The sequence below is a fragment of the Stegostoma tigrinum genome, chromosome 38, assembly GCF_030684315.1.
Source record: "Stegostoma tigrinum isolate sSteTig4 chromosome 38, sSteTig4.hap1, whole genome shotgun sequence".
In the NCBI taxonomy this organism is placed as follows: domain Eukaryota; kingdom Metazoa; phylum Chordata; class Chondrichthyes; order Orectolobiformes; family Stegostomatidae; genus Stegostoma; species Stegostoma tigrinum.
Window position 1 is genome coordinate 13,456,988 of NC_081391.1, and position 23,749 is coordinate 13,480,736.

General features: G+C 46.1%; 1 protein-coding gene across 1 annotated transcript; it reads left to right on the plus strand.

Moving 5' to 3' along the window:
• The first annotated feature begins 414 nt into the window (after positions 1-414).
• Positions 415-22,601, plus strand: LOC132206480 (uncharacterized). The gene is made up of 9 exons (XM_059640670.1): positions 415-516; positions 3,147-3,293; positions 4,665-4,790; positions 11,221-11,367; positions 12,775-12,900; positions 13,365-13,490; positions 16,369-16,503; positions 19,694-19,762; positions 22,347-22,601. Exons 1-9 carry the CDS (start codon positions 415-417, stop codon positions 22,599-22,601), a joined length of 1,233 nt encoding a protein of 410 aa, XP_059496653.1.
• Positions 22,602-23,749: the final 1,148 nt, after the last annotated feature.

A 23,749-nucleotide genomic window follows, 5' to 3' on the forward strand; every position in this document is an offset into this window, starting at 1 on the left:
GAGTAACAAACTGACAGAATTCAGCAAATCTGCGATGAGCGTGTCTTAATAGTTAACCTCAGATACTCAAGTGAAGTTGTAGAGTATATTTTATTGTCATTTTTAGGTTGATATACTTACCGAATTTGTACTTGTGCAGGAGGTCAAAGGTTAAGCAGCAATTCTATCATCGACCAGTTGTCAATTCTGATCGGTTTCTGGATCCAATTCCCATCCTGCACTGATTGGATGTGGCAGCTCATCAATTGATTAACAAGAGTGTTTGGCCATCACTGATGATCTCATTTCCTGCTTCATAAAATGAGTGTTGGCTCCTGGAGTATAAATAGAGTCCCAGGGCGGGGCTGTTTACTGTTGCTCTTAGCTTTGTCATTTTGGTGGTGAGGAAAATAAAGCAAGCTTTTCCTTTATAAGATGGCCTCCCAGATCAGTCAGAACTATCACCAGGATTGTGAAGCTGCTGTCAACAAGCAGATTAATGTGGAGCTCACTGCCTCCTATCTCTATCAGTCTTTGGTGAGTGGTGTCTCTGTTGGGTGAAACATACTTCTGTTCTGTTGAAGTAAACTCTTCCCCTTGGATGTAATTAAGTTGTCTATCTTATAGACTGAGTTTTGTGGCTCCTACCTCTTTCTCAATGCAGGATGAGTGTGATGTTACTGTAACAATAGTTTGGTGCCTAATGTTACTCTAACTTGGGTCCCAGTTGGTTGTCAGTGAGATGTGGAGGGTGGAGTGTTCTTGTAGTTACTTGCCTGTCCCATGATGGTGCTGTGACTGGTGGTAATTATCGCTTCCTGTGGCTGTTTGAAACTTGAGGGAACTAATTTAAAAATGAATTGGGACTCACCATTGTGGGAATGGAAGCACCATCAGCTAGTCACTGCTTTTCTTTTCCCTCTTGTAGCCTTGTTTCTATTTGAATTTTGTGGGGATCTGAAGTAAACCTGCCAATTGATACTGAGAATCTTGGTTTCCTATTGCAATCAGCTTAGAATAGGCTTGTTCTAGCCCTGCAGAGCTGGGCCGAGAGGTGGCAAATGGAGTTTAATGCAGACAAGTGTGAGCTGATCCTCTTTGGTAGGAGTAACCGGAAGGCAAAGTACAGGGCTAATGGTAAGATTCTTGGTAGTGTAGATGAGCAGAGAGATCTTGGTGTCCATGTACACAGATCCTTGAAAGTTGCCACCCAGGTTGACAGGGCTGTTAAGGCAGTGTTTTGGCTTTTATTAATAGAGGGATTGAATTCTAGAACCAAGAGGTTATGGTGAAGCTGTACAAAACTCTGGTGTGGCAGCACTTGGAGTATTGTGTACAGTTCTGGTTGCTGCATTATAAGGATGTGGAAGCTTTGGATAGGGTGCAGAGGAGATCTACTAGGATGTTGCCTGGTATGGAGGGAAGGCCTTATGAGGAAAGGCTGAGGTACTTGAGGCTGTTTTCATTGGAGAGAAGAAGGTTGAGAGGTGACTTAATTGAAAGATATAAAATAATCAGAGGGGTAGATAGGGAGAGCCTTTTCTGTGGATGGTGATGGCGAGCATGAGGGGGCATAGCTTTAAATTGAGGGGTGATAGATATAGGACAGATGTCAGAGTTTCTTTACTTGGTAGCAAGGGAATGGAATGCTTTGCCTGTGACAGTAGTAGATTTGCCAATTTTAGGTACACTTAAGTCGTCATTTGACTTTAGCATATGGACTTACATGGAATAGTGTAGGTTAGATGGGCTTGATCGGTATGACAAGTTGGTGCAACATGAAGGGCCTGTACTGTGCTGTTATGTTTGAAGTTCAGATCAAACTGGGTGAGGTTGTGACTAGTATCTGATTAAGCAGATCTACTTTGCTTTTTTTCATACTGATGGGGTGGGTGTGGGCTGTCTGTATGTCAAGTGTTGGAGCTTTTCAAAGGCACAGCACTGCCATGGGGCTGAGAATGTGCTGAGGGTACTGACCCAGTGACTATGGAAAGAAGCTTATCCCTGTTGTGTTTGGCCTGACTCTAAACGAACTGGCCCCTTTTTCCCCAGGTGGTGGAGTGCCTGTGCCCTTCCAAGGGGTAGAATGTGTTTAGAAGGTGTTAGAAGTAACCTTAGTGAGTGTTGCAGGGTGCTGTCTGGGCTCGTGCCTGTCAGCAGGAAGTCCTGTCATGATGAGGATCAAGTCCCTGTCAGCCCCACTTTGGGAGGTGGGAACAGCTTTCATTGAGCCAGCAGTTGGGTTTCAATCGCTGACCCACTGTCCTAACACACCTTGTAAGCATGTGCCAGGAATGAAATCCCTACCATTCTACATCTTCCAAGTGCCCATTTAAATGACAATGGTAAATTGTGCTTGGGTGTTTGCATTTGAGAATTAAAGCAACTTTTTTCAGCAGGATTCGTAAGAATGTGATTCTAAATGGCTGCTTCCAACAGCAGACCTGTTAAACCTGAATATGTTGAATTGTGAACATCCTAGTTAAGAAATCTACAGGACTTTGCCTGTTGGATTAAGTCAACAGTGGTTTTTCCAGGTTATTGTTTTAATGAGTGCTCTCCTCTGGAGAGTAGTTGATCTGCAGGTCACTGTCATATTTGTGATGTGATCAGTTTGTTTCTTTCATGGGTAATGGTACAAGTTCCCAACAGTCTGAGTCAGTACAGCTGTTTTAGATGCAACAATCCAAAGGCTGTCCCTTGGCAGGCTTTCCTTTGGACTTTTCTGGCCTTTGTCAAAGGAGCAATACAGTGCCCTGCAGCTGTTCTATTGGTGTACATCCTGCACTCCAGCTCCTGGCATTTCTTGAAACCCTATTCAATCACTAATTTATCCCGTTTCTGGTGGAGGTTAATCAGTAAAAACATCAATTCACATTTGTTCTCACCAAATGCTGTGCTAGACCCCCTTGAGCAATTTACCAGGAGTTTCAAACCAAAATAAAACACATGGTATTTACAGCTTATCTAGAGGAAGCTGGGATTGTTTTGATTTTTTTCCGATTCAACAGCAACTGTTCAAAACTGGGTTCTGAATTGTTAATGCATCAGGTACTGAACAGCTTACTGTCAGTTTGACTTTTTTAGAATGCTCAAGTAGCCCTATAGTTCTGAACTGAAATTGGACCATGACTTGTTAATGGGCTTTACCTTGTTCTCCCTTCAAGATGTCCTACTTTGACCGGGACGATGTTGCCCTTCCCCATTTTTCCCGGTTCTTCAAACATCAGTCCCAGGAGAAGCAGGAACATGCAGAGAAGCTGCTGAAATTCCAGAATCAGCGTGGAGGCGGAGTCCTCCTGCAGGATGTGAAGGTTGGAGTTGGGTGGGCTGGGGGATGGGATGGTCATGGCTGCTCTTGTGGTGTGGTTTCAAGTCAGTGACAAGGTTTTCATTTGAGTCAAAACTTTGTTCAGCCTGATTGATCTCCTTTTTGAAGCCAGTGTAGAAAGAAGCCCTTTGGCCCACCATGTCTATACTGACCCCACAAACACTAAACCACATTAATCCCATTTACCTGCCCTTGGTCCACAGGCCACTGTCCTGGCACTAAGTACATGTCCAGCAAGGCCTTAAACTGATCTGGAGTAGCTGTCTGTCTCCACCACCATCCAAACCTTTGTGGTTCGTCTCATATTTCTAACTCCCCCTCGGAGTGGGTGAGGAGGGTGAAGAGTTTCCTCCAATCCCCTCGAACCTGCTTACTCCACAAACCTGTATTCTCTCTGGTCTTGCTGTCTGCCATGGGGAAGACATTCCATCAACTGGCCACTCTCTCTCCAATAATTACATCAGGTCACTCCCTCAGCCTTTCCTGCTCCACAGAAAATCCCAGCCTTTCTAACTTCCAATCAATGGCTCTTGGGCAACCTCACCAGCATCCCCCTGCAGTGCCATCCTGTCCTTGTGACTGTTGAGGCCCAAGAGGGAATAATGTGGTGACCAGAAAAACAAACTGTGAAGACTGGTCCCCTTCCTGTTCCACCCCACCAAACTAATAGAGGTTGCTTGCCCTCTGTCACTGTTACACCCTGTTGACCTTGTCTGAACTTTGAGGGATCTATGGTTGTGGGCCTTTCTTAACTGTTAGCAGCACAACACACTTTGCAAACACCTCGCTGTCCCTTGGATGAATTAAATAGCCGTGATGTTTCTGATCATCCTGCTCAGGCATGTATGAAGCCACCAGCACAAGTGGTACTTGAACCTTGGCCTTGTCAGCCAGAGACAGGGGCACTACCACTGTACCATGACAGCATTTAGGATTCACTTGTGAATATCCTCGCAATTCCATCAGATGGACCCTGATGCAAATCTTGTCATTATCCCCCACAATGACCTGTTATTCAACTTCCTCCTTCAGATCAAGGACCGACAGGCAAGGTGAAAGCAATTCTGAAGGAACTGTTCTTCAGCTGTGCTCCAGGGCTGCCTCAGGGGCTAGCAGTGTTCTCAGTGCTAGGGACACAGGTCTGGATCTGGCCTCTGGTGAGGGGCTGGTGTTTACATGTCCACCCCATGTCTGCGTTGGTGTCCTCAGAGTATAAGAGGATTGGCCATCTGAAATGCAGGGTGACAGGAATAGGGTGGGAGAAGGACGGGTTGGGTTCCTCTTCAGAGTAGTTACAGACTGATACACATTGTAGAGATTCTGAAGCTTAACTGTCCTTCTTTCCCTCCTCCAGAAGCCAGAGAGGGATGAGTGGGGTAACAGCCTGCAGGCAATGCAGGTTGCCCTGGATCTGGAGAAGAATGTGAACCAGAGTTTGTTGGATCTACACCAAGTCGCCACTGCCCAGACTGACCCTCATGTAAGCTTCACCTCCTCATTGACTTCACTGCTAGGCCCTCAGGGCAACACCTTCATTGGTTGGTCTTTTGTGGATTAGAAATTCAGTTAGACTTTGTTTTTGTGCAGATGACATGGATCACTTCAGATCCATAGTGATTACAAAATCATTGCTGAGCAGTTGAGTCCAAGTCTGTATTTTAACTTGTAAACCTGTGGGGAGGACTGAGGGGATATTGGTCACCGAATTCTCATTCAGGACCACTGCAGTGGAATGACTTTTATCCATCACAAGTCAACTCTGCTCCAGTAAATAAACAGCAAGATGAAGCTGCTAAAAAGCAGTTGTCCTCATTGCACAATTTCTCCAGACATTGGCTCTAGTCATCCCTGACAATCTCCCTCGATATGCACGTTTTTCAGTGGGAATTCTGAAGTTGTCTTGGATAGTGTTGATGTACCAAGTGTCATGTTCCTCTGTTGCAGCTGTGTGACTTCCTGGAGACCCACTATTTGGATGAGGAGGTGGAGATCATCAAGCACCTTGGGGACTACATCACCAACCTGAAGCACCTGGGAGCCCCTGAGAATGGGATGGGAGAGTACCTGTTTGACAGGCTCTCCCTGGAGGACAGCAGTTAGTGTGGCCTGGAGTACTGTCTGCCTGGTCTGAATGCATTCCCCACTTCACCCTGGCCAATCTGTCTCCTTCCAGGGAGAAAGGACTTGGAGCAAAGAATGTAATGGCTGTACCAGCTGAATGGAAATGAATAAAATGATCTCTTGATCTCAGTTACTGTGCATCATTTTGAGCCCATTGATACCTCTCTTTGGTCAAGCAAGCTTTCTTGCCTTAGTTCACCACTGCTTTCCCCAACCACCGTGGACAGACTCCAGGCCTATGGGAGCCAGTTCGAGTTCAAATGGGGCCTGTGACCTACCCTTAGTACAGCCATCAACTGGTGGCCCTGCTGACCAGTTCACTTTGTCACTGAAGTCTGCTGCTCCTCCCAGGGGCCCTTGGGTTTTTCTAAACTATCTTGGTTCAACTGCATAGATTTGTCTTTCCCCAGAAGGAATCCAAAATTCCTTCAAGTGGCTTCTTCAGTTTTTTGCTTTCTTTCCTTCGCCCCGGGCTCAGTCCCTCCCCATAACTGGAAGTCCACCAGCCCTGAGCTGGGGAAATTCAGCCCAAACATTCTGAACAGTCACATTCCAGAGAATCCTCTCCAGTTTCTCTGGGGCTACTTGATTGATAGTGGATGCTCTTGATACCATAAATACAAGGATTGGTGACCTGGGGCTTGGATGATAGCCCACAGTTCAAAATACTCACATTTGGTTTAAGCTTGCAGCTACAACTGGCCTCTGACTGTTGAAGGGTTTGTACAAAAAGCTGCTGCCTTGGTTCTTGGAACCTTTCCATGGGCTGATGAAATTTTTTTGACCCAGTGAGGGAGCAGGGATTTCTGGCGAAGGTGGGGACTGTCTCCTTCAGTCAAGATGCCTGGACATGCTGATTTTCCTGTACAGCTGTTTCCTTGATCATTCAAGGTGTCAGATCATGGGTTAGGGAGGGGGTGATCAGAGACAGCCCAGAGATTGTCGTGAATTTTCGCGCAAGTGCACACTGTAGCCTTTAGGGAGAGTGTGGGTCATTAAGGTGCTGAATATATTTGTTTTGTTTGCCCCATATCCCTCAACCATGCCTTTCCCTGGAAATCACCAAATGTCTTTTAACAACTGTAATTGCACCCACTTCTCCTGCTTCGTATAACAGCTCATTCTTTACATAAACCATTTTCTGTGGGAAAAGCTCTTCCACCCCCCCCCCCGCCCGCGCCAACCCCACATGCCTGTGTGTGAAAACATTACCCCTACCACCTCTAGTTTTGGACTCCCCTACCATGTCCCAGCATGCTTTTTATATACAGTCAATCTGGAGTGTGCCAGTGGCAAGGCTACATTTAGTGCTCAGCAACTGTTACACTTCAGGAGGTGGTGATGAGCTGGTCATTACAGTCCACCTGGTGTAGGAGAGACCGGAATGATGCTGCTGCTGAGGAGGGGCTTCTGGGATTTCCATTCACAAACAGGGATATTTTCCCAAGTCAGGATGGTGACAGACTTAAATGGAGCTGCTTGCATGTTGTTGGTGCTGCCTCCAGCCAGAACATTGAAAACTGTTCCAGCATTACTCACTCCTAACTTCAGTCTTATTGATGGTGGACCGGCTTTGGAAAGGTAGAAGTTGCGTAATCACAACAGAATTCCCTGCCTCTGACTTCCCAATTTTTGAGTTGTTCACTCTACAGAATGCAATGAAAACTGTAACAGATACTGTCACCTTGGAAACATGCTGGCGTTAAGCGCTGATTCAACTTCAACAATGAAAAACCAAACATGGAGACAGAAATGTTCAACGTGCGATACGTTTCTAGCAGCAGCTGAGACACAGAACCCTGAGGCCTACTGTGTATAAGAGGCACTCAGCACATTTAGCATCTTGCTTTTCAAACTGGGCTTCATGCGACCCTAAGTCACGGTGATCACAGCAGATTCAGAATGGATCTACAAAGGACATCGGTTGCCTGTATCAGACGATCCAAAAGCACGTTATTCTGTTGCTGCACAGAAATAGGAAAATGTTCATATCAACCAAATCAGGGCATTTTACAAAGATGAGGATTGCAAATGTCATTCCCCTGTTCAGAGGATAGCAAATGTGGTTCCCCTGTGCAAGAAGGGGAGTAGAGACAACCTGGTAATTGTAGACCAGTCAGCCTTACCTCATATGTTGGGAAAGTGTTGAAAAAGGTTATAAGGGATAGGATTTATAATTATCTAGAAAAGAATAAATTGGTTAGGGATAGTCAGCACGGTTTTGTGAAGGGAAGGTCGTGCCTCACAAACCTTATTGAGTTCTTTCAGAAGGTGAGCAAACAGGTATTTGAGAGTAAACCGGTTGATGTGGTGCATATGGATTTCAGCAAGTCGTTCGATAAGGTTCGCCACAGTAGGCTATTGTACAAAATGCGGAGGAATGGAATTGTGGGAGATATAGCAGTTTGGATCGGAAATTGGCTTGCTGAAAAAAGACAGAGGGTGGTCGTTGATGGAAAATGTTCATCCTGGAGACCAGTTACTAGTGGTGTACTGCAAGGGTCGGTGTTGGGTCCACTGCTGTTTGTCATTTTTATAAATGACCTGGATGAGTTTGTAGAAGGATGGGTTAGTAAATTTGCAGACGACACTAAGGTCAGTGGAGTTGTGGATAGTGACGAAGGATGCTGTAGGTCGCAGAGAGACATAGATAAGCTGCAGAGCTGGGCTGAGAAGTGGCAAATGGAGTTTAATGCAGACAGGTGTGAGGTGATGCACTTTTGTAGGAGTAACTGGAAGGCAAAGTACAGGGCTAATGGTAAGATTCTTGGTGGTGTGGATGAGCAGAGAGATCTCGGTGTCCATGTACACAGATCCTTGAAAGTTGCCACCCAGGTTGACAGGGTGGTTTAGAAGGCATACAATGTTTTGGCTTTTATTAATAGAGGGATTGAGTTCCAGAACCAAGAGGTTATGGCGAAGCTGTACAAAACTCTGGTTAGGCCGCACTTGGAGTATTGTGTACAGTTCTGGTCACCCCATTATAAGAAGGATGTAGAAGCTTTGGAAAGGGTGCAGAGGAGATTTACTAGGATGTTGCCTGGTATGGAGGGAAGGTCTTACGAGGAAATGCTGAGGGGCTTGAGGCTGTTTTCATTCGAGAGAAGAAGGCTGAGAGGTGACTTAATTGAAACATATAAAATAATTCGAGGGTTGGATAAGGAGAGCCTTTTTCCTAGGATGGTGACAGCGAGCACGAGGGGGCATTGCTTTAAATTGAGGTGTGAACGATATAGGACAGATTTCAGAGGTAGTTTCTCTACTCAGAGTAGTGAGGGAATGGAACGCTTTGCCTGCAACGGTAGTAGATTCACCAACTTGAGGTACATTTCAGTCGTCATTGGACGAGCATATGGACGTACATGGAATAGTGTAGGTTAGATGGGCTCCATATCGGTATGACTGGTCGGCACAACATCGAGGGCCGAAGGGCCTGTACTGTGCTGTAATGTTCTATGTTTTATGTTCTATATTCTATGGCTCCAACACCAATGTTCAAAAGTTATGACGACTATTCCCTCAGATTAACAATCCGACGAAATTGTGCAAATCTGTGATGACTGAGTCTTAATGCACAACCTCAGATACACAAGTGAAGGTTTAGAGTATATTTTATTGTCATTTTCTGGCAAATACATTTACAGAATGTGCACTTGTACAGGAGGTCAAAGGTCATTCAGCAATTCCATCATCGACCAGTTGTCAACCGTGATTCGTTTCTGGATCCAGTTCCCATCCTGCACTGATTGGACGTGGCAACTGATCAATTGATTAACAAGAGTGATTGGCCATCACTGATGATGTCATTTCCTGCTTCATAAAAAGAGGGTCTGCCCCTGGGGTATAAATAGAGTCCCACGGGAATGATGTTGATTGTTCTTCCTAATTTTGTTATTTTGGTGGTGAGGAAAATAAAAGAAATTTATTGTCACAAGATGGCCTCCCAGATCAGTCAGAACTATCACCAGGATTGTGAAGCTGCTGTCAACAAGCAGATTAATGTGGAGCTCACTGCCTCCTATCTCTATCAGTCTTTGGTGAGTGCTGTCTCTCGGGGTTAAACATATAAATCTGTTCTGTTGAAGTAAATTCTTTGCCTGGCCTCTAGTGAAGCTGACAATCTAGTAGATTGAGGTTTTGTGGCTCCTACCTAAATATCAGTTCAGGATAGAGGTGGTGTTACTATCACGATGGTGTAGGATACTGATGTATGTTAACTCAGGTCCCAGTTGGCCTTCAGTGGTATCTGGAGGGTAAAAGCCTCTTGCTTTTGTTTTCTTTCTGACACAAGTTTCCTGACATCATTTGCCTGATCTCTGTGGTGGTCCTAAACAAACATGCTGATTTTTTTTAACACTGACAATAACAATAACTTCCCTGTTGCAGTGGCCCTTGTTAGTCTGAACAAACCTGAGGCTAGTCTGTGACTGGTATCTATTTTATGTGGATCTCCTTCATTGAGGCTGACTTGGCTTTACTTGTATTTATTCAAGAGGTGGGTGTGGCCTATCCCGTCCATACTGAGAGTTGATCTGCTGTGTGTGAGAAATGTTGGATCCCCTCCCCACCCCACCCCACCCCACACTGGGGCTGCGGGAATGTGCTGAGGCTATTAGCCCAGTGACATTGAAGAAATGGAGGTTGTTCCCATATCATTTAGCTTGACCTAAAACAAAATGTCCCCTCTATCCTGGTGGTGATGTGACTGTGCCCTTCCAAGGAGTAGAATGTGCTTGGAAGGTATGTGTTGAAGTAACCTTGGTGAGTGCTGCAGGGGACCTGGTAGGTAATGGACCCTGAAAGGAGGTGGTGAATGCAGTCCCCATGAAGTGGGCTGCCCTGTCCTGGATGGTGTCTGCTTCTTGCATGTTGTAGCTCCCCTTCTACAGACACATGGGGAATATTCATCTCCCTCTGGGCTTGTGCCTATTGGAAGGAAGTTGTCTTGTAATGAGGACTAAGTCCCTATAAGCCTCACTTGGGAGGTGGGACCGCTTTATTGGTGAGCCAGTTGTTGGGGTTTAATCACTGTGTCCCACCTCTACTGGCACATGCTTCCCAAGGATAAAATCCCGACTATCTTCTGCCACAACTTGTAACTACCCACTGAAACCACAGATATTTGCTTGCCTGAGTGTGGTTTTTGGATTTGAGGATTCAAGTAACTTTTCAGGAGTCCTTCCCCAGAATATAACTCTTAGCTGATGCTTCCAATAGCGAGCATTAGCTCTTAAACCCTTACATCGAATTGTGAACGTGACAGTTTAGATATGAGTCACATGGGCTGAAAACCTACAGGATTTTTTGCCTGTTTGGGTAAAGTCAGGGCAAGTGTTTTTCCAGGTTACTGTTTTCACTAGTGACGTTATCTACAGGCCACTGATAGTTGACATTTGATCATTTGTTTTGCAATTTGTTTCAGTCATGTGACTTGGTGCAAGCTTTTGACAGCCTGAGTTTGCACTATTTAGGCAGAGCAATAACCCACTGCTGCAAACATCCAAAGGCTGTTACTGGGCAGGCTTTCCTCGGCATTATCTTAGTGCCAAACTCCAAACTGGAGACAGCACACCTTTGTAGAGTTCATGTGTACACTTACATCCCAATCTCGTTGATCCTGAGTTTGCAGAAAACATGCTCCCTACTAGTCGTTGACTACAGCAGGGTTTCAACATCTTTTTTTCCAGTTTTCCCCAAAGGCAAAACATAGTACCTTGCGTCTTGTAGTTGAGAACTGGAATGGGGAGTGAGCCAGTGATGTCTGATGTAATTTTAACTTGATCTTCCAGATGTCCTACTTTGACCGGGACGACGTTGCCCTCGCCCATTTCTCCCGGTTCTTCAAAGATCAGTCCCAGGAGAAGCGGGAACATGTAGAAAAGCTGCTGAAATTCCAGAATCAGCGTGGAGGCCGAGTCCTCCTCCAGGATGTGAAGGTTGGGGTTGGGTGGTGGGGGAGTGCAGGGGGGAATGGCTGCTCTTGCGGTGTCATCTCCAGTGACAAGATTTTCAGATCCTGAGCGAGTGTGAGAAGTTCTTTTGCTTGGCTTCCCTGTTTGCTCTCCTCCATCTCCAGTGTTTCAGCATTTATGCAAGCCCTCTGGTCCACCAGGCCTATGCTGACCCAGCAAAGACCGAACTGTACTCACCCTGTTCTTGGTCCAGGCCCTACTATACCCTAGTGTTTAGCACTCGCCCAGCTAGTCCTTTAAACAGTGCTGCAGTAGCCATTTCCAGCACTTTGTTCTTCCGTTCCCCAACACACCCACCAAATTTCCTCCAATCCCCTCTATCCTGCTTCCTCAAACCTGTGCCCTCTGGTCTTAGTGTCTGCCATGGGGAAGACATTTTCCCCATCTACTGTCCAGACTTCCTTGTCTTCCATCAAACAACCACCTCAGCCTCACCTGCTCAAAGGAAACCCCCCAGCCCATCCAATCTCTCTCCTCAATGGATTTTCTGTCTTGGGGAAACAACCTGGGGACCCTCACCAGCACCCCCTGCAGTACCATCCTGTCCTTCTGACTAGTGAGGACAACGATAGAATGCAGCAGAGGCCGGAAGAACAATTTTCATAAAATGTGTTCAAAGGACTTGTCCCTGTGCTGTTCCTCACAACCCTGCCCCAAACTAACACATGTTACTTGGCCTATGTCCCCTTTCACACACAGTTTGCCTTGTGTGAGCATTGAGGGATCGATGATCCTGTGTTTATTGTAAGCACATTACTGCCCCCCACAATGAATTCAAGTAATGATGGTTCTGACCATGCTGCTCGGGCATGTATGAGGCCACAAGCACAAGTGAGACTTGAACCTCAGCCTTGTCAACCGAAGCTTGGGACACGACCGCTACTTCCCCCACAGACCTTGGGATTCACTCCTGAATATCCTTTTTAAGACTCCAGCAGATGGACACTGGTGCAAATGACTAATCTGGTACATATTTATTCCCTGTGGTACAAGGATACGTTCCTGAGCTTCCGGCTTCAGGTCAAGGATAAATGGGGCAAGGTGAAAGGAGTCACCAAGTAGCTAATGTTTTCTTTATCTGGACTTCAGGGATGGCACAGTGGCTCAGTGGTTGGCACTGTTGACTCAGTGCCAGGGGCACCAGTTTGGTTCTGGCCTGTGACAAGAATTTAAACGTTATCCCAAAGCATGGCTTCCCCACACACTAGAAAAGAGGATTGGCAACTTGAAATGCAGGTTACACGAACAGGGTGGGAATGGGACCAGATGGGATGCTCTTCAGCAGTTATGGTCTCAATGGGGTGAATGGCCAGCTCCCATGCTGCAGGGATTCTGTTTCTGAAGCTTACCTGTCCTTCTCTCCATCCCCAGAAGCCAGAGAGGGATGAGTGGGGTAACAGTCTGCAGGCAATGCAGGTTGCCCTGAATCTGGAGAAGAATGTGAACCAGAGTTTGCTGGATCTACACCAACTCGCCACAGCCCAGACTGACCCTCATGTAAGCTTCACCTCCTCATTCACATCACTGCTAGACCCTCAGGGTAACATTTCATTGGTTGGTCTGTGTGGATTGGAAATTCACTGATGTAACACTTTCCATCCATTACTTTCCTGAACTATTGTAACATTGTAATCAGTATGATCCCAAGTGATCAATGAGGTATAAGGGGAATTTGATCTCTAATCTAGTGGAAGTGCTGAAATGACGTTGGCCACTGAGTTCTTCATTAGTATCATTGCAGTGGAATGATCATTGTCCATCACAATCCAACTCAGCTCCATTTCACAAACAGCAAGATGCAGCAGCTGACATGTTGTCCTCACTGGCACAAATTCTCCAGGTGTTAGCTCGCTTTTCAGGGCTGTCCAGAGCTAGTCATGGCTAAGTCTGTCTTGCAGAGGGAATTCTGAAATTGTCTTGGATAGTATAAATGTACCAAGTGTCATATTCCTCTGTTGCAGCTGTGTGACTTCCTGGAGACTCACTATTTGGATGAGGAGGTGGAGATCATCAAGCAACTCGGGGACTACATCACCAACCTGAAGCGCCTGGGAGCCCCTGAGAATGGGATGGGAGAGTACCTGTTTGACAGGCTCTCCCTGGAGGACAGCAGTTAGTGTGGCCTGGAGTACTGTCTGCTTGGTCTGAATGCATTCCCCACTTCACCCTGGGCAATCTGGCTCCATCCAGGGAGAAGGGGCTTGCAGCAAACAATGTAATGGCTGTACCAGCTGAATGGGAATGAATAAAATGTATTGATGTTGCTTATTGTCCATCATTGAGACCCTTGATATTAAAGAGCTTTTGAGAGCTTCAAGCCTGTAATTTTGGCTAATGAAATTATCAATAATTTGACAAAATATTTCCCTGGTCTTCTCTCCAACACACCCCCGCCTCAGTCTCGGAAATCCCGAGGAACTTCCTCTGTTATGAATCAAAGTTATTCCTCCAGCCAGAGCATGAGGTTGGGGCCTGTGGGGTGTAAAATCACTTTGTACTGTTATCTCACACCCAGGAATGATGAATACACGTGCAGCTAAAATTTTGTATTGTTTTCAAAAGAGAAAACACGCCTGCATGTGCAAAAGAAAGACTTGACACCCACTTTCAGAGAAACAGGGCTGTTGGATGCTTATTTTCATGTCTAGCTTGCATAGCAATAGCTTCCCTGTCAACCTCCACCAACCTAGACTGATGCTAAAGTCAACTGAAATCACAAGTTGATGCCAACATAAATTATGTGCGGGCTGGCTCAGCTTTCCTCAACAAGAGCTTATCTCACAGCACGTACAATGAATACACATGCAGTTAAGATTCTCGGTGAGCCAGTTGAGGTTCAAGCCAAGACCAGCCGTGTGCCCTGCTGACCACCGCCACCAACTGCCTGCCTCAGGACAGCCATCAGCAGTTGCTCACAGTGACCAGTTCATTTGTTCCTTCGCCTGAGGAATATGTGCTGCTCTCCCCGGGGATGTGGATTGAATACCCATTGTAGCTCGACAAGAGAATTCACACGGGGGGAACCGTTTGCCATGAGTAATCCAAAGCTGTCCTAATGTGGCTTTGCTCCATTTACTTTCTTGCTCTCTGCCAAGTCTTGGTCAAAAACCCCACCACGCCTAGTAATAAACTTCAGGCCGGCCAGCCCAGAGCTGGGAATATTCAGCACAAGTCTGCTTGAAAAAATTCACCTGAGCTGGATGCACTTAATGGCACCTACAGCAGGATAATAGTGACCTGGGAATAACACAGCAACGCTCCTGGTTAAATGCTGCCATTTGATTGGCTCTTGCTGCTAAAGCCAGCATTGAGCCCACTAAGCTGCTCCCTTGGTTCCTCTGAGCTTCCCCCACGGGGAGGGTTACTCCTGATGCAGGTTGATTTCACCCGATCACATTGAAGGAGCAGTGTGACTCAGGGAGGAGAACTGGAGATGCTGACTTTCCTGAATGGCTGCTTCCTTTATCTTTCGAGGTGTCAGAGATCGTGGTTTAGGGTGGGGGCTGTCAGAGACATCCTGGGGAATGTTTCAGGGAGTTTTGTAGCGAGTGCACACTGCAGCCTTCACTGAGGTGTGGGTCTTTAAGGCACTGAATGTATTTGTTCCACCACATAAAGTGTTTTATTTTAAACAATCTTGAGTCTTGGCTGTAGAATCCCTGTCGTGCAGGAAGAGGTTTTTCAGCTCATTTCGTCTGCACTGATCCTCTGAACAGCATCTTGTTCAGACACACCCTGCCTTCTTACGCCATCTTTCCCATGGCCAGTCCAAAATAAACTGCATGTCTTTGGACTGTGGGAGGAGGTCCACACAGGCACGGGGAGGATGTGCAGCCTCTACACGTGACTGGAATTGACCCCAGGTCCCTGGCACGAGGGTTCAGTAATGCTAACCATTAAAATACCCTGTTTGCATACAATTAGAGTTAATGACTCATTCCATATGCAAACAGACCCTTCGGCTACTCCAGCATTATTCCTAACTTCAGTCTTATCGATGGTGGACAGACTCTGAAAAGTCTGACGTAGAGTTATTCACAACAGAATTCCCAGACTCTGACTTGGTCTCAAAGCCATGAGCTCATTAATTAATTGCCCATGGTTTCTTAGAAAATAGAACCTAGAACAGTACAGCACAGTTCAGGCCCTTCAGCCCACGATGATGTGCCGAACGTTTATCCTAAACCCAAGGCCTGTCTCACCTCCACTACTTTATGCTATCATCCATATGCTTATCTAATAGCCGCTTAAATGCCCCTAACGAGGCCGACTCCACTACACTCTCCGGAAATGCAATCCATGCCCCGGCCACTCTCTGAGTAAAGAACCTACCTCTGACATCTCCTCTGTATCTACCTCCACTCACTTCAAAACTATGCCCCCTCATAATAGCTAACTCCATCTTAGGAAAAAGTCTCTGGCTGTCTAATCTGCCTATACTTATGATCATTTTGTACACCTCTATCAAGTCACCTCTCATCCTTTGTTCTGAAGAGAAAAGCCCTCGTTCTCTCAACCTTTCCTCGTAAGACCTTCCCTCCATTCCAAGCAACATCCTGGTAAATCTCCTCTGCACCTTTTCTAACGCTTCCACATCTTTGCTGGAATGAGGTGACCAGAACTGGACACAATACTCCAGATGTGGCCGAACCAGGCTTTTGTCTAGCAGGAGCATAACTTCACAGCTCTTGAACTCAATCCCTCTATGAATGAAAGCTAACACACCACATGCCTTCTTAACAACTCTATCCACCTGGCTGGCAGCTTTCAGGGAACTGTGGACATGAACCCTGAGATCCATCTGCTCCTCCACACTGCCAAGAATCTTTCCATTAACCCTGTATTCTGCTTTCAAATTTGTCCTTCCAAAATGAATCATTTACCAAAATCATAAATAGAAGAGGACCCCGAACAGACCCTTGAGGTACACCACTCATAACTGAGCACCATGTTGAATATTTTCAGTCAACTGTCACCCATGTCTTCCATGGGTCAGCCAATTCTGAATCCAATCTGCCTCATTTCCCCCGTCGCATGCCTCCTGACTTTCTGCCCGAGCCTGCCATGGGCAACCTGATCAAACGCCTTACTTCAATCCATGTATCCCACATTCACTGATCTACCTTCATTCACATGTTTGGTCATCACTTCAAAGAATTCAATCAGATTTGTGAGGCATGATGTGATCATTAATTCTGTTTCTTAGAGTCCTTCCCATTAATTTGCCAACCACTGGCATAAGACTAGCTGGCCTGTAATTTCCAGGGTTACCCCGATTCCCTTTTTTGAACACATGAATAATATTCACATTTGTCCTTCAAAGCAAAAAGATAGCACTAGACTGCAACCTGCTATTTGAAGCAGATATTGAGTAAAAGTAACTTGCTTCCACCAGTCTGTACATCAGTGCTGTGATCATACTCGAACGTTCATTGGGGATCCTCAATTCCCAAAGCCTCACAGGCCACCAGTGCATGGGAGGCTGCTCCATTCAACGCAGTTGCTGAGCCATACATTCTACAGAATGTAATGTAAACAGGACCAGAAACTCTCCACTTGGAAACATGCTGGACTTAAGCTCTCGATCTACTTCAAACAATTAAAAATCAAACTTTGCGATAGAAAGTTTGCATGTGCTATACATTTCCAGCAGCAATGTAGACAGGGAGGTGTGAGGTCTACTATGCAGGAGAGGCACTCAGCACATTTAGCGCCTTGCTTTTCAAACTGCACTTCATGAACCCAACGTCAAGGAGATCACAGCAGATTCAGAATGGATCCACAAAGGAATGAGCTTCCTGTATGAGATAACCCAAAAGCACATTGTTTCTGTCGCTGCACAGCAATAAGAAAATGTTTATTGTTAACAAAATCTGGCCATTTTTCAATGGGCTCCAACGCTGTTATTCAACAAGTACAAAGACTAATCCCTCAGAGTAACAAACTGACAGAATTCTGCCAATCTGTGATGAGTGTGTCTTAAGATATAATCTCAGATACAATTGTGAACTTTTAGAGGATATTTTATTGTCATTTTCTCATAGAAATACTTCCAGAATTTGCACTTGTGCAGGAGGTCAAAGGTCATTCAGCAATTCCATCATCGACCAGTTGTCAATTCTGATCGTTTTCTGGATCCAATTCCCATCCTGCACTGATTGGACGTGGCAGCTGATCAATTGATGAACAAGAGTGATTGGCCATCACTGATGATGTCATTTCCTGCTTCATAAAATGAGAGTCTGCTCCTGGAGTATAAGTAATGCCCCAAGGACGTTATGTTTTTTTGTCTAGTTGATGTTGGTTCTAAATTGGTCACTTATGTTGTGAATAGAGTAAAACAAACTCCCCATCACAAGATGGCCTCCCAGATTAGTCAGAACTATCACCAGGATTGTGAAGCTGCTGTCAACAAGCAGATTCATGTGGAGCTCACTGCCTCCTATCTCTATCAGTCTTTGGTGAGTCTTGTCCCTAGGGGGTTAAAACTTGATCTATGTAGTTGCAGTAAATGGTTTCTCTTGAATTTAAATAACTGGACACTCTCTCTGGTCGACTGAGTTTTGTGGTCCTTTCCTAAATATTAATTCAGGATAAGGGCAATGTTACTATACCAATGGGGTTTGATAATGATGTACTCTGAAGCTGGGTCCCAGTTGGCATTTGGAGATATGTGGAGGTTTAAGTGTCCCTGGAGATATTTGCCAGTTTTGATTGGCAGTAGATGTCATTCCCTCTAAGATTACACAGCAGGCTGAGCAGGATGGCTGATGTTTTGGGGCTTGACCCTTCTGAAGGTGTGTCTAGGCCCAAAACATCAGCTTTCCTGCTCCTTTGCTTGGCCTGATGTGTTCATTCAGCTCTACATCATTGTATCTCAAGGGGTAGAGTGTGTTTGGAAGTTGTGTTGAAGTAACCTTGGTGAGTGCTGCAGGGGACCTGGTAGATAATGGACCCTGAAAGGAGGTGGTGAATGCAGTCCCCATCAAGTGGGCTGCTCTGTCTTGGATGGTGTCTGCTTCTTGCATGTGGCAGCTCCACCTCCACAGACACATGGAGAAGCTTCATCACACTCAGCTTTTTTCTCTTAGAAAGAAGATGCCTCATGACAGATGGATGAAGCCTGTGTAAACTCCATTTGGGAGGTGGGTACAGCTTTCATTGGTGAGCTAGTTGATGGGTGTTAATTCCTGACCAGGGTCCCAATTCCCTTGGGGAACATGTGTGCCAATTCTAAAATCCTTCCTATTCTCTCCCGCCACAGCTTGTCCCTACCCCAATTAAACAGCCAAGAAATTTTGTTTGACTGCTTCTGCTTCAAGAAAGTAACTTCCCACCAGGTTTCCTCAACAACAAAACCCTTAGCTCCTGTTTCAAATATCAGAAGAATAGCCCTTCATAAACCTCAAGGCATTGGATTGTGAATATCTCGGTTCGGAAGTGAGTCACATATGGGTGGACAAACAACAGAACGCTGCCTGCTGGAATAAGCCAAACTCTGGTGTCCAGCTTTGTGTTAACTAGTGATGTTAGATCAGCCATTATCTGGAGGTACATGTCGCATTGGCCTGCTCCCCCTCTCCCTCTCCCCCTGCGTGCTCTTGTGGTCATGTGACCCTTGTTTTCTCCCCCCCGACCCCTTCTGGATGTGAGTGCACTAATTTTAGTGTGCTATAAACTATAGCTGCAACAATCCAGAGGCTGTTACTGGGTAGGTTTTCCTTTGCACTATCTTGTTGTCGCTTTCTCTCATTCGCCTCTACTATATCTTGTAGTAATAAAATATACCGTACACTATCTCCCTGGTTTTGAGGCTGCAGAAACCTTGCTTCCTCCTGGTTATATTGTTACAGCAGTGTCTAACATGCATTTCCATGCCAGCCCCAAAGGAGCAATAGTGTTGCAGCTCCGCTACTCAACTATAGCCTGCACTCCAGCTCCTGGTGCTTGTTTCAGCTGTTTTTTAGGCTCTAAATTTGTCCAATTCAAATGAAGGTTAGTGAGTGAAAACATGGCTGGATGCAAGAAGAGCTATAATGCTGTGCCAGACAGCCTGAGCAATTCACTGTTTTAAGCCAAACTTTTGCCAGTTTCCAATAGGAAATTGGGATTGTTGTTAGTTCCCAGTTGAAGGATCTGCTGGCCAGCTGGATATCAGCGGATTCTCAACCATGTTCACATACCACGCAGTTAACAGCTAACTGAGCAGTTAGCTTGCTGCAGAAGGCTGAACTAGAATTTGGAGTCAGTGCTGTGTTCAATGGGCTTTAACATGTTCTCTCCCTTCCAGATGACCTACTTTGACTGGGATGATGTGGCCCTCCCCCACTTCTCCCAGTTCTTCAAAGATCAGTCCCAGGTGAAGCAGGAACCTGCAGAGAAGCTGCTGAAATTCCAGAATCAGCGTGGAGGCAGAGGCTGAGTCCTCCTCCAGGATGTGAAGGTTGGAGTTGTGTGGGAGGGTTGCAGCTGTGGGGAAGAGAATGGCAGCTCTTGTGGTGCTGCTTCCTGTTGGGATGTAAAAATCCTCTTTTGGCCTGGCTTCCCTGTTTGATTTCTTTTGAAGGCAGTTTCTAAACTAGCCCTATTGTCCACCGTGTCTATGCTGCCCACAAACCTCAAACTACATTAACACAATTTCCTTGCACTTAGTCCCCAGCCTACTATCTTCTGGCATGAAGAAGTTGTTGAGATTAGGCTTAAATGTTGCTGGAGTAACTTCCTCCACTGACCCCTCAGGTCATGCATCCCATACCTCTCCCACCCTCCATTATCCTCCAATCTCCTCAAACCTGTGCCATCTGGTCTTCATGTCTGCCACAGGGACTGTCTATTGTCCATACTCCCTGATCTTCCACACTTCCATGAGATAACCATCCCAGTCTATCCAACCTCCCTCTCATCATTGTTTTTTTTGTCAGTTTTCTTCCCCCATCTTGGGCCAACATCCTGATGACCCTCACCTGTACCCCCTCCAGTGTCACCCTGTCCCTCTGATTGTGGTTCTGGTCACCACACTACATTCCTTCTTTGGTCTGGCCAATGCTGCCATGTTTATGGCAAGACTCATCCTTTTTACTGATCCCCAACTCCTGGAGACCAGCATCATGTCAGCCCCTTCCCCACTCTGTCTACCTTTGCTGAACCTTGAGGGATGGCCTTGGGCATTTGTTGCTTGTCCCTTTTACTGTAAGCCCATTGCTGCTCCCTTCAATGAATTAAACAGCAGTGATGTCTGATCATCCTGCTCAGACATGTATGAAGCCACTGGCACAGGTGAGACATAGATGCCTGGCCTGCAAGGTCCAGATTGGTACTCTACCTCAAGAGCCCTTGAGACTAAGGTGTGAATGTCCTGATCTAAATGACAAATGGGCACTGGTGCAAACAGTTTAACTTTGTGTGAAATAAATCCCTGTCCCCACAATGACTTCATGCTTCAGATCAAGGATAAATGGAGCAAAGTGAAGTCACCTACAAGTCATCAATGTGGGTTTTAGGGGTGGCACAGTTGCTCAGTGGTTAGCACTGCTGCCTCAGTGCCAGGGACACAGGTTTAGCTCTGGCCTCTGGTGACTGGTGCTGACATGATCAGTTTCTTCCTACAGTCCAAATATGGGCAGGCTGGGTGAAGTAGCTGTGGGGGAAATGCAGGGCTATGGGATCAGGTAAATCTGAGATCTGCTTCAGAAGGTTGATTGCAGACTCAATGGGCTGAATGGCCTGCTCCCATGCTGCAGGAAGTCTGATTCTGAGGCTTAACTGTTCTTCTTTCCCCCCTCCAGAAGCCAGAGAGGGATGAGTAGGGTAACAGCCTGCAGGCAATGCAAGTTCTCCTGGATCTGGAGAAGAACGTGAACCAGAGTTTGTTGGATCTACCCCAACTCGCCACAGCCCAGACTGACCCTCATGTAAGCTTCACCTCTTCATTCTCACCACTGCCATGCCTCCTCAACTTCATTGGTTGATCTTTGTGGAGTGGAAAGTCACAGATGTAACTCTGTCCAGATGCTACATTGTCATCATAATTATGTTATTAAGGTACAATGTTACAACTGCTCAACACTGAACTGAAATAGGAATTTGGATTACAGTCTAGTGGGAATGCTGATGTGATTTTTGGCTGCTGAATTGGGGATTGTTGCACGATACAATACAACTTGGAGCTCTTTCAGAAGGTGAGATGGATCAGCTGAAATGTTGTCGTCACTGGCATCAATTCTCCACCTGGTAGCTAGATTTTCAGGGCTGTCTAGAGCTAGTTATGGCTAAGGGTTTTTCAGTGGGAATTATGAAATTGTCTTGGACAGTGTTAATGCACTCAGTTGTCATCTTCCTCTGTTGCAGCTGAGACTTCCTGGAGACTCACTATTTGGATGAGGAGGTGGAGATCATCAAGCAACTCGGGGACTACATCACCAACCTGAAGCGCCTGGGAGCCCCTGAGAATGGGATGGGAGAGTACCTGTTTGACAGGCTCTCCCTGGAGGACAGCAGTTAGTGTGGCCTGGAGTACTGTCTGCTTGGTCTGAATGCATTCCCCACTTCACCCTGGGCAATCTGTCTCCTTCCAGGGGGAAGGAATTTTGTAGCAAAGAATGTAATGGCTGTACCAGCTGAATGGAAATGAATAAAATGATATATTGATATTGGTTTTTGTCCATCATTTTGAGACCATTGATACCTTTCTTTGGTCAATCAAGCTTTCCTACTGAAGTTCACCCCCCCCCCCCCCCCAACACTGTGGACAGACTCTAGGCCTATGGGAGCCAGTTCAGGTTCAAATCGGGGCCTGTGACCTACCCTTGCAATAGCCATTGACAGTTGGCCCCACTGACCAGTTCGCATTTAAGTTTTTGTCAGTTGTCTGCTGCTCCTCCCAGGGCACCTTGGGGTTTTCTAAATAACTGTCTTGGTTTAACTGCATTGCTCTCTTTTCCCAGAAGCAATCCAAAGTTTGTCTTCCAAGTGGCTTCATCAGTGTTTTTGCTGTCTTTCCTTCACCCATGGGCTCAGCAACTTTCTCTTCCAACGGCTTCTCTCCTCGACCCCACCCTGCCTGCCCCCACCACCTAAATAACTGGAAGTCTGCCAGCCCTGAGCTGGGGAAATTCGGCCCAAACTTTCACAACAGTCACATTCCAGGGAATCGGCTCCAGATTCTCTGGGGCTACCTGATTGATAGTGGATGGTCTTGATCCCATAAAGACAAGGATTGGTGACCTGGGGCTTGGATGATAGCCCACGGTTTAAAAATACTCCCATTTGGTTTATGCTTGCAGCTACAACTGGCTTCTTACTGTTGAAGGGTTTGTATGAAAAGCTGCTGCCTTGGTTCTTGGAACCTTTCCATGGGCTGAAGGTTCTTTTTTCTTTTGACATGCTTCAATTTGAACAAGTGAGGGAGCAGGGATTTCTGGGGAAGGTGGGGACTGTCTCCTTCAGACAAGATGCCTGGACATGCTGACATTCCTATACAGCTGTTTCCTTGATCATTCAAGGTGTCAGATCATGGCTGAGGGAGGGGGATGAACAGAGACAGCCCAGAGTTTGTCTTGAGTTTTGTCGAAGTGCACACGGCAGCCTTAGGAAGAGTGTGGGTCATTGAGGTACTGAATATATTTGTTCCATCACAATAATCCTTTTTATTTTGCCCAGTCTCAATCCTTGGTGATAGAATCCCTACTCTCCTGGAAGGGGCCGTTTGACCCACGTAGTATCAACCTTCTGCCCAGCATCCTGCTCAGTCACACCACAGTCCTTTGACCCTGTGTTTCCCCTGGCCCCTCTCCCCTCAAACCTGTGCCCTCTAGTTTTGGACTTCCCTACCCTGTCGCAGCATGCTTTTTATATACAGTCATTCTTGAGTGTGCCAATGGCAAGGCTACATCTCGTGCTCAGCAGCTGGTTATTACAGATGGTCTGGTGTAGCAGACTCTGGAATGATGCTGCTGAGGAGGGGCTTCTGGGATTTTCATTCACAGAAAACCCTGAGGCCTACTGTGTATACGAGTCACTCAGCACATTTAGCATCTTGCTTTTCAAACTGGGATTCATGAGACCCTTCATGAGGGATCACAGCAGATTCAGAACAGATCTAAAGGACATCGGTTGCCTGTATTAGACGATCCAAAAGCATACTATTCTGTTGCTGCGCAGAAATAGGAAAATGTTCATGTCAACCAAATCTGGGCATTTTAGAAAGATGAGATTAGCCAATGTTGTTTCCCCTGTTCAGAGGATAGCAAATGTGGTTCCCCTGTTCAAGAAGGGGAGTAGAGACAACCCTGGTAATTATAGACCAGTGAGCCTTACCTCAGTTGTTGCTAAAGTGTTGGAAAAGGTT

Bases quoted from the DNA above. Each gene is read 5' to 3' on its own strand.
- LOC132206480 (XM_059640670.1), top strand. From the start codon at position 415: ATGGCCTCCCAGATCAGTCAGAACTATCACCAGGATTGTGAAGCTGCT. The intron at 517-3,146 runs GTGAGTGGTGTC...TCTCCCTTCAAG, and splicing joins CCTATCTCTATCAGTCTTTG to ATGTCCTACTTTGACCGGGA. The intron at 16,504-19,693 runs GTATCCCACATT...TCTCCCTTCCAG, and splicing joins AACGCCTTACTTCAATCCAT to ATGACCTACTTTGACTGGGA.